General features: G+C 50.3%; 1 protein-coding gene and 1 long non-coding RNA gene across 5 annotated transcripts in view; one reads left to right on the top strand and one right to left on the bottom strand.

Moving 5' to 3' along the window:
• Positions 1–13,662, bottom strand: part of LOC126508025 (uncharacterized) — a 28,488-nt gene extending 14,826 nt beyond the window's left edge. For 2 of the 4 annotated variants that reach the window (XR_007593701.1, XR_007593698.1), the window contains exons 1-5: positions 12,912–13,238; positions 11,302–11,454; positions 3,159–3,364; positions 2,003–2,129; positions 80–149 (exon numbers count right to left, since the gene is read on the bottom strand). This is a non-coding gene — a long non-coding RNA (uncharacterized lncRNA). Of the gene's footprint in view, positions 1–79; positions 150–2,002; positions 2,130–3,158; positions 3,365–5,109; positions 5,176–11,301; positions 11,455–12,911; positions 13,239–13,379 lie in introns of those variants that run through there. The other 2 variants (XR_007593700.1, XR_007593699.1) reach the window with 2 other exon arrangements.
• On the top strand, positions 3,035–4,236 carry LOC126508023 (neuroendocrine secretory protein 55-like). Its single transcript, XM_050152889.1, has 2 exons — positions 3,035–3,208; positions 3,300–4,236. Exon 2 carries the CDS (start codon positions 3,373–3,375, stop codon positions 4,198–4,200), a length of 828 nt encoding a protein of 275 aa, XP_050008846.1. The 5' UTR covers positions 3,035–3,208; positions 3,300–3,372; the 3' UTR covers positions 4,201–4,236.
• Positions 13,663–14,491: the final 829 nt, after the last annotated feature.

Here is a 14,491-nt window from a genome sequence, read left to right on the forward strand (position 1 = left end):
TATTGTAGAGCAAAGAGCCTCAGAGGCCTGCTGGCGTAGAGGAGCCCCAAGACAAGCCACTGGGGCCATTTGTGCTTACCTGGATTGTCTCACGGCTGCCATTCAAACACTCCGTTCTGTCACCAAGCAGCAGGCATCTTCAAAGTCTTCTGAAACAGAAGCAAAATGGAAGGTTTGAGACCCCAACCCTTCTCCTATAGCCTCCCCTACCCCACTCCCAGGAGGGAACAACATCTAAAGAAGGTTGCTGTTGAGCACCATGGAAACATCTCCAGAACATGGTCATCTGTCCTTTGTGGAGGGCATTCCACTTCAGAGCCCTGATTGCTAGAATATTCCTTCTTGGGCTGCAGCCTTCTATAAACGCCACCCTCTGGAGCTATGGAAAGGGACTCTGAAGCCTCTTCCACAGGACAATCCCCTTCACAACACATCTCAATAAAACCCCACTGTATGACATTCTAATGAGCTGGAAACTGCTTTCTTGTACAGCTGGTTTAGGAGCCTGCCTCTGGCAGAGCATGCAGGTAATACATGAATACACTTTATTTACCAGCAGACACAGAGAGAGCCCTTGCTCTTAGTCTGATAACAACCGAGGTCGTTCATCACCCACTTGGTCCCTTTTGAAATTCACTCTGCAGCAAGCACTTTTTAAAGTCATGCACATAATACATTTTAAAGAGCATTTTCTGTGCAGATCCATTTGCTCGACCTCAGCACTAAGTGCAAGATGGAACTGTCTTCAGCGCAGCCCCTGTTCCTCCTGGAATCGGTGCTGAACACATGCTGAAATGAATTTGTAACTATACATACCTAAAACCAGGGCTTGAAAATGCAGTGTTTTGTTAAATGTCCATTGACTGATTAAAATGCGTCTTGCAAAGAAAGAGCATTGCTAATGCAGAATCCTAGTCCAAAAATATGTATTATGTAATGCATATTTTTTAATAATGCAGGCAATGTCAGTGTATTGGTATTAGTGAATTGGCTTTGGGCTGCCATCTCTGTTACAGGCATAAAGCACTCCATCTGAAAAATGAGGCACTTTCCTCCATACATTAAAGAACCATAACCCATATAACCCCCCTCACTGCTGACAGCTGGCATCAGTTTCCATCAAAAGGGCATTTACCAGCACCCACACAGCCTGCAGTGCTCCCTCAATGTGCCTTAAAATCAGCTTGACCAATGTCTCTTGCACCAAATGTTCGCTGGCAGAGCTGTGCTAACTGAAAACCTGGAATAGGCATGTAAAAGTGGTCAGATCCCTCGGACATCCCCCACTAGGCAGGAAAGGGGATCTTGGGTCTCAAAATTCAGCAGCCCCGAGCAGGGTCTCCCAGGCAGTACCCTAGAGTCAGCAGGGCACAGCTGGAACACAGCCACACGCTGTTTCCAAGCTTTGCTAAACCAACCCTCTCTACCAGAGCAGTTAGTACTTCAGGGCTAACAACATACCAACTCCTGGACCACAAGATGCAGTACTGACATAGCCAAAGGACAGAAACAAAATCCGCAACCCATCCAGCAGTGGCTGGGCTCTTACTAAGCCCTTCATTAGAGCATCTGGATGCTTTAATGCAGTCTGGTGCTGAGGGTATGAGGGTAAGTGACCTATAGACAGCACTGGCTTAGGACATGACTGAGAATTCCACCTCCAGGAAGGAATCCTGGGGAAGCAGAGTTTAGAGAGGCAGCAGAACATCTTCTTTGAATTTCTTCACATGGACTCAAGAAAAGAAAAAAAAAAAAAAAACAGCCCAACCTGTGACATGTGTCCCATGTAAAATAACCCTCCCGGGACTTTATGCATTCCATAAACACAGCTCTGTTTGTCTCTGGGGCCAAAACAAAACAAAAAAAACCCTTCATATTTAACTAACAGCAAGGCAAGATAAACGAACCCCCCCCCCCCCCAGCGGCGGTCACACACAGGAGGAACCTGAAAACTTCCCACTTCCCACCACAGGGATCTGTGATCCGTCCCCTCCGGACTTACCTAATTCATCAGGTTTTCCGGGGCTGCGGAGACCAATACCACGATCTAGTGGTCTCTGGCCGCCCCCTAGCCATGATATTCTGGCTGATGCACCTGCTTTTCTCATGTAAGATCTTTCAGATGGATGCTGAAAGAATGAGTTGAAGCTCTGGTTAAGGTACATTAACCCCCTCAACACCCTTCCTCTAATCCAAGACCCGCGGGGGTTCGCCGCTGTATTCAGCACCTAGAACAGAGCCCCGCCTGTGCCGGAACTCAAATTCGGTGGTGGTTGAACGCTCTCAGCTGAAATCTATCAGTTTGCGCTCAGTAACTACCCTAAAAACCCGCCCAAGAGTAACGGCTGTAGGGCCTTCTCCTGGTCGCTGTGGGCTTTCTACGGTCTTCCAGCACACCTCAGTGAAGCAGAGTTCACCATCAGCTAGCCGTCGCCCCGCAAACTCCCACCTCTACAGCTGCAGGGGACTTTCTTGAGCGACGGCTTGTTTGTCGACGGGGTGACTACTTTTTGGAAGCTGTTCTAATTACAGTTACTGTAACAGCCCCGACAAAATGTCGTGATTAATGACTACTTGAGGTTCCGATCCCTCAAACCATCAAGCCCTTGGAGAATACCAGGTGTTGGGTCATTAAAACTCATGTACGAACCCTCATTCTAGAGAATGTTCGCAATTTTGTGTCTTGGTTTTCAGTTGTCCAAGGAGAAGTTGGAGAGTGGGATAAATCCCGCAAGAAATCCACACTCAGCCTCGAGACTGCTAACCTGTAGCTATCTTGCTCGCTTCGCTCATTAGAACTGACTACCATCCGCCCCCCCCCCCCCCAAACGTCGATGCTTTGGCCAAATCCTCTCAAACAAGGTTCCCGCCTGCCACCTGCCGGCCCACTAGGGTCTGCGCCACAGGCTATGCGCCACCCGCGCATCTAGCGGGGAGGCACCCCCACCTCTCTACTGCACATGCCCGGCAGAAGTCCGCGCAACTTTATAGGGCCACACCGCCCCATCTCGCCTCAGTCTCCTCTATCCTCTCCCTGATGAGAGGACCAGTGGAGGCACCTCTCGGAGTCTTAGACTTAAGAGTCTGAGACTTAGCGAGAGGAGCCCAGAGGAGACAACCCTTCTCTGTCCTTTTACCTATCCCTTTCTTTTACTTACAGACGCAAGCTGAGGCGCGGAGCTGTAGAAAGTTCGTAGTGGTCGGGAAGGTAGGTACATCTTTTCTTTTCTCCCCGAGGTGAGACTGGGGTCTCCGGACCCAGCTTCTCACCTCATAAGGTTCATCCTTTTCGGCTCCAGCTGTTCTTGCGCAGTGGGGCCACTCTCTGCAGAGCCAGAGGGTGAGTCGGCTTCCCATTGAGCACCTAGGAGAATGGATCGCAGGTCCCGGGCTCAGCAGTGGCGCCGAGCTCGCCATAATTACAACGACCTGTGCCCCCCCATCGGCCGCCGGGCCGCCACCGCGCTCCTCTGGCTCTCCTGCTCCATCGCTCTCCTCCGCGCCCTAGCCACTTCCAACGCCCGTGCCCAGCAGCGTGCTGCCCAGCGTCGGAGCTTCCTTAACGCCCACCACCGCTCCGCCGCTGCCGCCGCTGCTGCGCAGGTACTCCCCGAGTCCCCTGAATCCGAGTCTGACCACGAGCACGAGGAGCCAGCGCCTGAGCTAGCCCGCCCTGAGTGCCTGGAGTACCCTGACACTGACTACGAGACCGATTCGGAGACCGAGTCCGAGACCGAGACCGAGACTGAGACGGAGACTGAGACGGAGACCGAGTCGGAGACCGAGTCGGAAACTGAGTCCGAGTCTGATATCGAGTCCGAGTCCGAATTAGAGAGCGAATCTGATACCGCCCCCGCAACTGAGCCTGAAACCGAGCCCGAGGACGAACGCAGCCCCCGGGGTGCCACCTTCAACCAGTCCCTCACCCAGCGTCTGCACGCTCTGAAGTTGCAGAGCGCCGACGCCTCCCAGAGTCGTTCGCAGCCCACCACTCAGGAGCCCGAGAGCGCAAGCGAGGGGGAGGAGCCCCAGCGCGAGCCCTTAGACGAGGATCCTCGGGACCCCGAGGAGTCAGAGGAACGCAAGGAGGAGGAGGCCAGGCAGCCCCGCCGCTGCAAGACCAGGAAGCCCGCCCGCCGCCGCGACCAGTCCCCGGAGTCCCCTCCCAGAAAGGGGCCCATCCCCATCCGGCGTCACTAATGGGTGACTCCGTCCAGATTCTCCTTGTTTTCATGGATAAAGGTTAGTTGACCTGACCAACCTGGGGACCCTGAGACAGTGCGGAGGGGAGGAAGGGGACAGGTGGGGAGCAAGGTGGGAAGGGAGCGGTGTCCACTAATCAGCCTAAACCGCACCCTGGGAAAGGAGAGAGGGCTCCTCAGTTTTTTCCAGGGCACCCAGGGGCGCTTGGGAGGCCAAAGGTTTGTTGGACGGCGAGGCTTTCCTGATGCCTCGCTGGAGACAACCTGAGGTCCCCGAGCTGGCACCCAGTGTGCGACACTGAATTCTGAGAGCGCTCCAAGTTTGGAAACGCATACCTAAACGGCAAAGGTAAGTCACTTGTTTTCTACAATTTTTTTTTCTCCCTCCTAGAAAGGTTAGCCTGCAGCACTGGAGTTGGCTTGGGCTAGAGCCCACTGGGATCTACAGAGGTGCGCGCGCCAACTTGGGCGATCTGAGAGCTGCTGCGCCATAGCTACACTGTTGCAATGCGCAGATAGTAACTAACTGCGCAGGAATTGGATTAGAACTCTGGAGCCTGTAGAGCAAAGTCGCACGTGCGCTCAGCCGGCGCGGGGCCTGGAAATCGGGTCCCGGAATGGCCAATTTCGTGGCTGCGGGACCCTGGAGCCAGTGCCTCTCCCGCCGTGCAAGCAGTCTTGGCCAACACCGCTCACTTCTCAAGGTTTGCGGAGACCCAGAGATCGTGAAAAGGAGCGCGCGCACCTCTTCTGTGCGCCCCAGAGCCAACCTTCCGGCACAGATAGGCGTCTTTCACTAGTGAACGGTGCTTGGAGGGCACAGTGTAGGTACAGGGGCCTTTAGGGGTGCCCTTTTGGGCGAGCTGCGTTGGCAGCACAGACAGGATCACATCGGGTTATAGCTAACCTTTTGGCGCAGCCGGTTGGGCGGATCAGACTTGTCTGGAGAGGTCCGACACTGTGCGCCTAGGTCCTAGAGGCAGGGAAGAAGGAATGAGAGCGGTATCAACTGGTCTTGGGCAGAAAGATAAAGTGGATCAAGGCATAGGCTGAGTAAGGGGGCCGTGGATAGCACTTGGACACCTTTCAAGGCGTCCCCAAAGATCGTGCCACTTCCCAAGATGTCGGATCCTGCGCTTAGAACCCAGAGGGAACAGGGATGACGCGCTACAGCAATACTAGCTATCTTAAACTCGGGTGGAGCTGTATTTGGAATCTGTAACCCTAGGGGAGATGGCCAGTGATAGTCAGCTATAGTCCCCAAACTGCCGTAAGCACGTGACACACGTAGGAATGTTTTCCTCGCCAGCCTTCGCGGGAAAGGCTGATAAAAAGTAAAACGCACCTACTAAATTTCACCCATTTGGAAACATTTTTCCCCCCAAAGTGCGAGCGTCTGGTCATGCGGCGGCTTGAGTTACTTTGATGGGATGATTTGGAAAATCTGGTTAAGGAATGCTTTTTAAGGCTTGAAATCAAAGAAGGCTGGGCTCCTGCGCTTCTCAGAGAGCAATGCGAGAATGCATTACGTAGTCTCCTTCCCGGTCCTAACCTCTTTCCTTGGGATGGCGTCGCCGTCCCCAGAACTTAAGTGAGGGTGGGCTATGTGCACTGCGGCTAATTGCGTCTTTGATCTACGTAGGGAATGAATTTGTTAGCGGTGGGTAAAGGACGTGCGGGTAGCCTGCGAAAAGGAAGTGGGGGCTTTTGGATTGAATGAGTGAAATTCATCTTTCTGAAGTTAAAATTCTCGACAGGATAATACGACGATCGTGACGTTTTCTTGACGTTAGGTGCCATTTTATCTGGGGATGTTTTGGTAGTGCGAGTTTACCAAGCAACAGGTTTCTAGTTAACAGGTGGAGATGCCACGCTTTTCAGCGTGTCTTCTCCAACGGGGAAGTGTTTCCGTCAGAGTTGGCTCTTTATTAGCTAAATTAGAATGCTGCCTTGTTGCCGGATGAATAAAACTTTAAAAGCGTCTTCAGTCCCTATAGCCCCCACCTCACCTACATTGCTCCTTTAAAAGGAAGCCCAGAGTCAGGCGTGGTGGCGCATGCCTTTAATCCCAGCACTAGGAGGGGGAGGGGTGTGTGAGGCGAGTGGAACTCTGCCTTCAAGATCAGCCTGGTTTTCAGTTCCAGGACAGCCAGGGCTGTTAAACAGAGAAACCCTGTCTCAAAAACAAAACAAACAAAACAAAATAAGAAAAGAAAAAAAAAACAGCAACAAAGAAGCCTAGCTGAGCAGTATGCCAGGCTCACTTCACACACGGGGTACCCAAACAGAAAGGCACATTTTGCTGTCTCTCAGTAATCTTCAAGCTCTACCTGTCACTGCAGATGCATCTGCACCCCAGTCTGCTACCCAGCAGCAGAACCCTTCCCCCTTCCTAGTGCTACTCTGACTTCAAGAGAAAAAGCCCAGGGGGCATATAGGAGTATAGCACACTTGGGAAAGCACCCACCCACCCACACAAGGAAAGGTTTTGCTAAACACACATTTCAAGTCTACTTTCTGTGAAATAGAGATTCCAGTCAGTGGGGTTCAGCTACTTTCTTTCCTTTTCCAGGGGCTTTTCTAGCAGGTTCTCAAACATTTCCAGCTCCCTAGCTTCCTAACTGGCCCTTTGTCTTACGCGGTTAAGCCGGGGTTAGCATTTGAATGGGCTGGCTTTTCCTTTAACAGAGGTAGAGTGGCTGAGGGAGACTCACCCTGTGAAAACCCGACCGCCGACCCGGTAGACCCCAGCCAAGGGGGTTGGGGATGGCAGCAGAGCTAGTTAAAATTCTGTGCCATAATATTTAGGGTTCTTCACTGCATTAATCGTTTGCTTAATGGAAAAACTTTGCTTCTATAGAGGAAGAATGCTCTAATCATTGAATTTAAGTGCCTTTCTTTTATGTGGCAGCGTTCAAATACCATGTGATGACAAAGCCTAGATTAAGTATTTTTTTAGTTTAACAATAAGTGTTATAGTTGTATTTATGAGCATTGGAAACTGAGATGGGGATGTGAACTCGTGGAACAGGCTCGAAGGTTTTTTGTTTGGCGTTGCTTTCATGCACCTGAAGCTAAAGCTTCTTCTATTCTGGAATTGTTTGCCACCTTTGATCCTTTAGCCTTCATTGTTCGTGTTCGGTTAACAAGAAATTCGAAACAGCAGTACTACTGGTAAGAATAAAGATTTTTTTCTTTTAAAAAAAGTATGGATTTTACTTAATTTCTCTGTGTTGTCACTGACGGGCGTACAGGGTGGCGATTTCTCACAAACACAAATCATGAAAATCTAATCCAGCAGAGCCAGACAGAGACCAGTGATGTCAACTCAAATATTGCTCCCCTCTAAAATAATGCCCAGAAACAATATGGGGTACTCAAGTTACACTTCTAATCCCACCCACAGCGAGGGATGTATCCCAAAACCCAAACAGGGCAGCAGAATCACAGACAAAAGGCAAAAGATACTGGGATAGCCCAGGCTGCCTCTATCCCACCCTATTTACTGGCTTTAGTCCTCCCTACCACCCCCTCCCAAATTTAGTTAACTAAAAAGTACCAGCTGTGAAGAAGTCTGTCTTGTGTTGGTCTAATATTAGTTTATCAAACATGCTTCTCAGCTCATGGCAAAAATGAATTAAGAGGGCAGGGAGAGAATGCAGGATTCACTACGTCCTGTGTGGGTGGAGGCTTTCTTGAGAGCCCACCCCCTGCATTCTCCCCTGGAGATTAGTGTCTACAATGAACCTTTCAGAGCCTGTGGTGGTGCATTCCCGGTGGGGGACGGCTAGCTGTAAAGCTTGAGGGGCAGCCGATTTGACAATTGCACTTTAGATAAGGACAGCTTAGAGGCTCTGCCTAGCTGGGGTGGGCGAGCACGCCTTTCACTCACCCCCCCCACCCCCGGCTTTTCTTTAGTGGTCTCTCTCTCCATAAAATTTTAGTACTATGTCATCTTTTATGTATTGCAAAGCCTGGTTATAGCCAAGTTCACACACACACACATACAAAATATGCAGAAAAATAATAGACACATAAACAAACATACATGCACATACACATGCCAAATTTGGCTCCGTTGCCTGGGGCAAACAAAGCAAACACTTCTCCCCAAAATGGCGTCTACAAATTAAGTGACTGGCTTACTGTTACAATTTATTTTATGTTTTAGTTCCTTTTCAGCCACACACACACACACACACACACACACACACACACACACGTGTCAAATTTTACTAGTATTTTTCTCAATCTATTTGATAGGGTGGTCCCACCACAACCAGGAGGCAGGACAGTACAGAGCTGGCGAGCCTGAGCGGACAGACAACCTAGAGCTTTAGATTCTGTCCAGGAGGCTGGCAGAGAGCCACACGGTACTCAGCCAGCAGAGGCAGGACACCCGGGGGGGGGGGGGGGGGGGGGGGGGGGGGGGGGGGGGGGGCGACTTGACACCTCTACTGTGGAGCAGGGAAGCTGCCTACACTGCTTCAATTGTAGGCAGAACCTGTTTTTTTACTATGGGCCTATTTTAGGGCAAGAACATTAAACATTGGCAAGGGGATGTGGCTGTTCCAGGGCTAACTCAAGCTGTAAGAACAAGGGATGGCTGGGGGCAGTAATTTGGGGCAAATTTGAGAAAGACAAAAAAAAAAAAAGGGTGGTGAGATTACAGGGAGTAAAGAAGCACCCATGCAGGAAGGAGCTCCAGACCAGGAGGAAGGTGACAAAAACAGTAAATTTATAACTATGCAAAAGTATTTTGAAGGGTTTAGGAAGAAAAGGGCTGGAGATACAATCAGATAATGGCTGGCTGCAAGTCTCTGGCAACTGAAGGAGTTAAAACCAGGTGCAACAAGGAGCAGGTGTCACCTCTAAGAGCCAAAGATGGCCACTGATGAGGATTTCAGATAGTCACCCTGAAATCACTGTGCCCTCATAGTCCCACAGAATTTCAACTAGCACAGGAATTTCAACTTAATTTATCTACAGAACGGAGTTTTCAAACAAATATCTCAAATTCATCAACCAAAAAGACTTAAAAGTCAGTAATCTTATTTAACAATTTAAAACCTGAGCATTGGGTTTTGACTCTAGGAAGGACAGCCTCTGAGGCTTCCACTTTCAGACTTGTGAGTGAGTCCCAAAGACTGCTGGGCAGCAGAAGCTGGCAGGTTTCCCCTTCCCCCAAGGCAAGAGCTGTCTGGGTGTCCTGGCTTATGTTGCTGCTCCAATTAGACTTCATTAGGAAGATTTGCTTTGGGTAATTGAGGTTGTGTGAGAAGGTGAAATACACCATTCCCCTTAAATTCAAATAGCATTCAGGCCCCAGAAGCCCTCAGGGTGCCTGGAATTTCCACCAGGAGTTACAGAAATCTTAAATAGCTTTTCCACTAAACCCACCCCCACCCCTGCTAGCAGCCTTCCCTGGTGCTGCCCTCCCTCAATAGCCTCCGCAGCACCCTTAGCTGCTTTGCACAAAGAAACCACAGCACCGCGTGGACACCTTGTGTGGCTGCAAGTGGCAGGGGCACGACAGGCTGAGGCACAATTTGGTGGCCCTGCTACAAAGAAGGATGCGATTGAACCCCTGCTCACAAGCCTGAGCTTTATTTCATCCAGAGCTGATGGGGTGGATTCATAAACATCATCTCATCCCCCTAATACCCGCCCCACATCAGCACCGCGTCCAGCGTCTTGCCCTATCTGATAGAGGCTTCTTTCCTTCAATCAGCATGTGCCTCAAATACTCGCCACACAGCCCCTTCTGCAGCCCCTTCTGCAGAGAGCAGTAAGCTGCTGCTGCCTCCACAGGCCAACACTGGCAGAGGTTCTGGCAGAGAAAGAGGGGCTGCAGCAATCTTAATTGAGCAGTAATTAATTGAACAGTTTCAAAGTCTTATTGCTACTCAGGGAAGCACTCAGAAAACCTTTGTCACTGGGAAGATTAGAAACTTAGTGGTTGCCCGAATTGTTTTTTTATTTTCTCTTTTTCCTGTGTCAGTTTCCTGAAAACCAATGGTACAAACAAGAGCTATAGTGCAGAGAAGGCTGCCCCTTCCCCAAAGCCACAAACCAAAGGAACCTCAATGCCAATGGGCTTGCTTTTCCTCTTGCTCACTCTACCTCTCTGCCTCCCAAGGGCCTTCTCTACTTGGCTACAGGGAAGAATCCAGAGAGTCAGGATATCTGGAGGGGCCTTAGGCTTTAGTCAGGAAAAAAAAAAAAAACCTAAAATGTAAATAGAAACACAATTGCTGATCATATATAAACACAAGTCTAAGTTTTGAAAGCCTGGGGTATCACAGGAAAGGGAGACCACATGGTTTCAGTTGCCCTTACTTTCAAAAGGACATCTGATTTCTCACTTGGGCATCTGGGTTGGCTGCACTGAGCAAGTTGCCTTTCCTCAGAAAAGCAGAGTCTAATGGAGGCATGAGTAATGCGTCCATGCTTTTCTAATACAGCAAATCCTGTTCCCCAGACGATAAACCATCATCTCCCCATAGCCTTCCACTCTAGCACATTCCGCATGAGGATGAGGTCAAGAGGTAGCTTAGCTCTGGATCTTCACACCTATTCAGCCCTCTTCGGGCACTCACTGGCCTGTCTTGACTTCCTCTTTCCTTGTTCTCAATCGCACCTCTGAATAGTCCCCTCGCCCCTTGTCTATAACAAAGTCAACTGCAACAGGGAAGACACTGAACATCCTTTGTCAGGGAGCGGGCGAGATGGGTAAGCAAAGGTGCTTGATTCTCGGCACCCACAGTGTGGAGGGAACCAGCCCTTGCAAGTTATCTTCTAACCCCCACATGGGCACATGCACACACCCAAGTGTGTAACACACAAATGGGAGAAAAAAAAAAAAAGATCCTTCGTTAGTGTCTAGTTATAATGGGGGAGACCATTAAAAATCTCATTCCTAGTAGGGTAAGGCCCCAGCTCAGGTGTTCCCCTCACCCCAACACACAACGCCGAATCTTCTCAACACATCAGACATATACTTCTCTATCAATTCAGCAAAGTCACCAGCCTCCACAGGCTCACAACCCAACAAGGTGACCCCCAGTCAACCTGCATGCTAATTATCTCCAGCTCTTACCATTCTGGGTTTTCCAAGTCCTTGGGCCAGGCCATCCAGTTATCTTCAGCTTCTCCAACACCTGGCTCGTCTGCAGGGCCCTCTTGAGCCATGCTGCTGGTGTACAACAGCCTCAGCACTTAGCCCCACTCATCCAACTCACTTGCTCAGTAACTAGAGGAAAATGAGAGGGGGGATCAGGATTAAGTGCTGAGCTCTATTTTTCCCAGTATGAATTTACCTTTAAATTAAAATGGTTTCTAGTCAAGTGAAAATATTCTTTCTCAGTTCTTTTCAGCCAGGAGTGATTTTGCATTCCAGAAGCTATTTGGACAAAATATGAGGACATTTTTACTATGGCTACTAAGGAGATGCTAATGGCATCTAGGAGGTATAGACTAAGGAAGCAATATAATATCCTGCCACACACAAGACAGTCACCATAGCAAAGAATTACCCCAACCTAAGTCACTAGTGCAGAGGGAGCGGCCCTCACTTTGTCCTCTGGAGCCATCCCTGGTCTCAAATCAAATATATCCCTTTTATTCTGACTATCAGAATTTTTATCTGATTCAGTGATCTCAAATCCTAGTAAGGTTGATTGCCAATTTGAATGTATGCTTTCTACCCTTTTCCTAAAAGTCAGACCTTTCCTTCCCAGAAACAGGTTGTAAAGATCCGCCCCAAGGCGTCCATCTTCCTTTCCCATCTGCCATGTCTGAAATCAAACAAGACTCTTTCCTGCCTCCATACCAGCCCCTCCCTGGCTTCCCTCTGCAGTTCCCAGTCTTGGATTCTTCGGCCCTTTGTGACCCATCTAACATAAGGGCTTTCAGGGGGCATCAGGAAACCTTGATTCCCTTTTTGTCACTGTGGCTGGGTCCCCCCCTTAAAGGACTTCCGCAGCTGCAGCCTTCTTGGTACACACCCCCTTTCCTTTGTTCCCTTCATCCGAACCAACCTCCATGTTGGTTCTGCCTTTCCTAAAATTTGACTCAAATCCTCATCCACAAAGGGGGAGAAAACACACCTTTTACCATCTAATCCATTTCCTCCTTTTCACTTCCTGCCAAAATAGCCCGGATGCTCCATGGAAGTCTCAGAACGCCCATCCAGTTGCTTTTTTTTTTTTTAACCACCCCGTCTTTCCCACCGCTTTTATAGGAGCAAAGGGGTTCGATCGTTTACGCGACAGGGACCCACACTTCCTTTTGTAGGATTCTTTGTTCCAGATAGGTGAAGGTGTGCCCACCCTGCCCCGCCCCTTCTATTCACAGTCAAGACATCTTTCTATGGAGAACCATTCGAGGCGCCATTTTCTCCATCCGGTCGGTCTTTGCAAACCCTCCGATTGGAGGCCTTCTCTTTTCATTTTCATGCCGTTCTGCTTTTTCGCAAGGAGATTGGCACGATCTGTTTCTTTTTCCCAGTCAGAAAAGCACGATATGAGAAAAAGCGTGGAACAAAAGATTCCCACAGACCATGAGAATGTCTGAACAAAGAGAATCTGAATCCTTTTTTTTTTTTTTTTTTTTGATGAATGTGCTTTAGGAGCGGGTGTGAGAGGCCTGGGAAGCCCAAGAAAGCCGCGTGGCGGTCTCCTTGGGTCTCAAACCTCAGCGTCTACTGACCTTCCACCTTGTGCAGGGTTCAGCATCCCTGGAAAATGACCTCTGTCCATTCTGTCCTGCTCGTCTCTCTCTCTCTCCAGGGGCCTGGATCACCATCTCCAGGCCCTGGAAATGCTTCTTCGCGGTGCCTCAGCGGTAGCCATCTCTGTAAAGAGGGTTAGCAAACCGCCATTATGACCCCAAGGGGTGGATCACGGGAGACCCCGACCTTCCCACTTGGCCTTGGCGATTAAGAGCATTAAAAAGATTGACCCTTAAGGCACCTACGGCGCCCGTGGCCTTCTAGGCCTGGTCGCCATACGCCCGCCCGCCAACCGCTTGCAACCAACCCAGCAAGCACAACCTCTTTGGGCGTTCCAACGCGGCGCCCCCTATTGGACCTCCCACCCATATCCGGTTTCCGGTCTGAAGCCCCCCGCTCATTCGCCAGGCGTCCTTGATTGGCGTGACCCCAGCCCAATAGCTGACCTGACGCTGGGGTCGGAGGGGAGTGGGTTGGTGGTTAAGATTCAGTTGGACCATTCAGAGTGTGTTCAAATTGTTTCGCCATTTTGCGTGGGAGTAGTTGACCGAAACTTTGGACCAAAGTTCAAAGTATTCGGCATGGAGTGTGTCGAACCGTGTCGAACCGTAGAGCTGAGGGCACGCGCCTTCGGGTGGTCCCAGGGATTCACTAGGGGTCCACTTTGTCTGCTTTCCTTTACTCGGGCGACCACGTGGATGCTGTAGGTAGGGCACAGTAGTGTTCTGAGCCTGCAGTGAGAAGAGGGGATACGTTAGACTTCGGAGAGTTAGAGCTTGCCGCGGTGCACCCGCATGTGTCTTGCAGTAGCCAGCTACATGGTGCATAATTGCTGCAATCTACCCGTGTATGACTCCACAGTCTTTCTCCTACCCCAGGGTCCCACAGGTCCGACAACCACCTACCCACTGCCTGGCTGCACTGCCAGAAAAGACAATGCCTCACGCCATTGCCGACTGGTGTGCGTGCCGCGTTATAGGCTCTGGTCTGAGAGCGGCCAAATTTTTTTTTTTAAACCAGCCCCTGCTTTGAATTCCTCTGAAGACCCCAGCCCTACGACGTTTTGTGTTTCATTCACTGAGCCCACTGGACGATGCGGCTGTTTACTTCTCGCGGCGCGGCCCCGTAAGGGGCGCGCAGCCGTGGACTTTGTGGCCGTGCTTAATGCAGCCTGTGTGTACTGTTGCAGTTCAAAGAACAGCATCTCTCCGCGGTACTCACACGAGAAAGAGAGGGACTGGCAGGGGGCTGACAAGGGGATGGAGAGGGGTTAAATGAACTGAATACCGAATCGGCGGCAGGCCCTGGAGGCCGGAAACTGTGGGTCTCAGTCACTCTTAGTGCCGCGGCACAGTTGGTTGATGATTAATGCGTATCGGTTTGTCTAGTCCTTAAGACCCTTCTAAATCGACTATCAACCACATCCAAAATCGCCTTTAACCCTCCCCCAGAAAGCAGAAGTCGGAGGCCTGCATTACATATGGGTCTTCCGGTAAGCCCCGTACCCTCTCCCCTATCTGCACGGTAACGGCCGCGGCAACCACGGGGACTGCGTAGG

Source organism: Alexandromys fortis, unplaced genomic scaffold, assembly GCF_014885135.2.
Source record: "Alexandromys fortis isolate MF-2015 unplaced genomic scaffold, M_Fortis_MF-2015_v1.1 scaffold_81, whole genome shotgun sequence".
Classification (NCBI taxonomy): domain Eukaryota; kingdom Metazoa; phylum Chordata; class Mammalia; order Rodentia; family Cricetidae; genus Alexandromys; species Alexandromys fortis.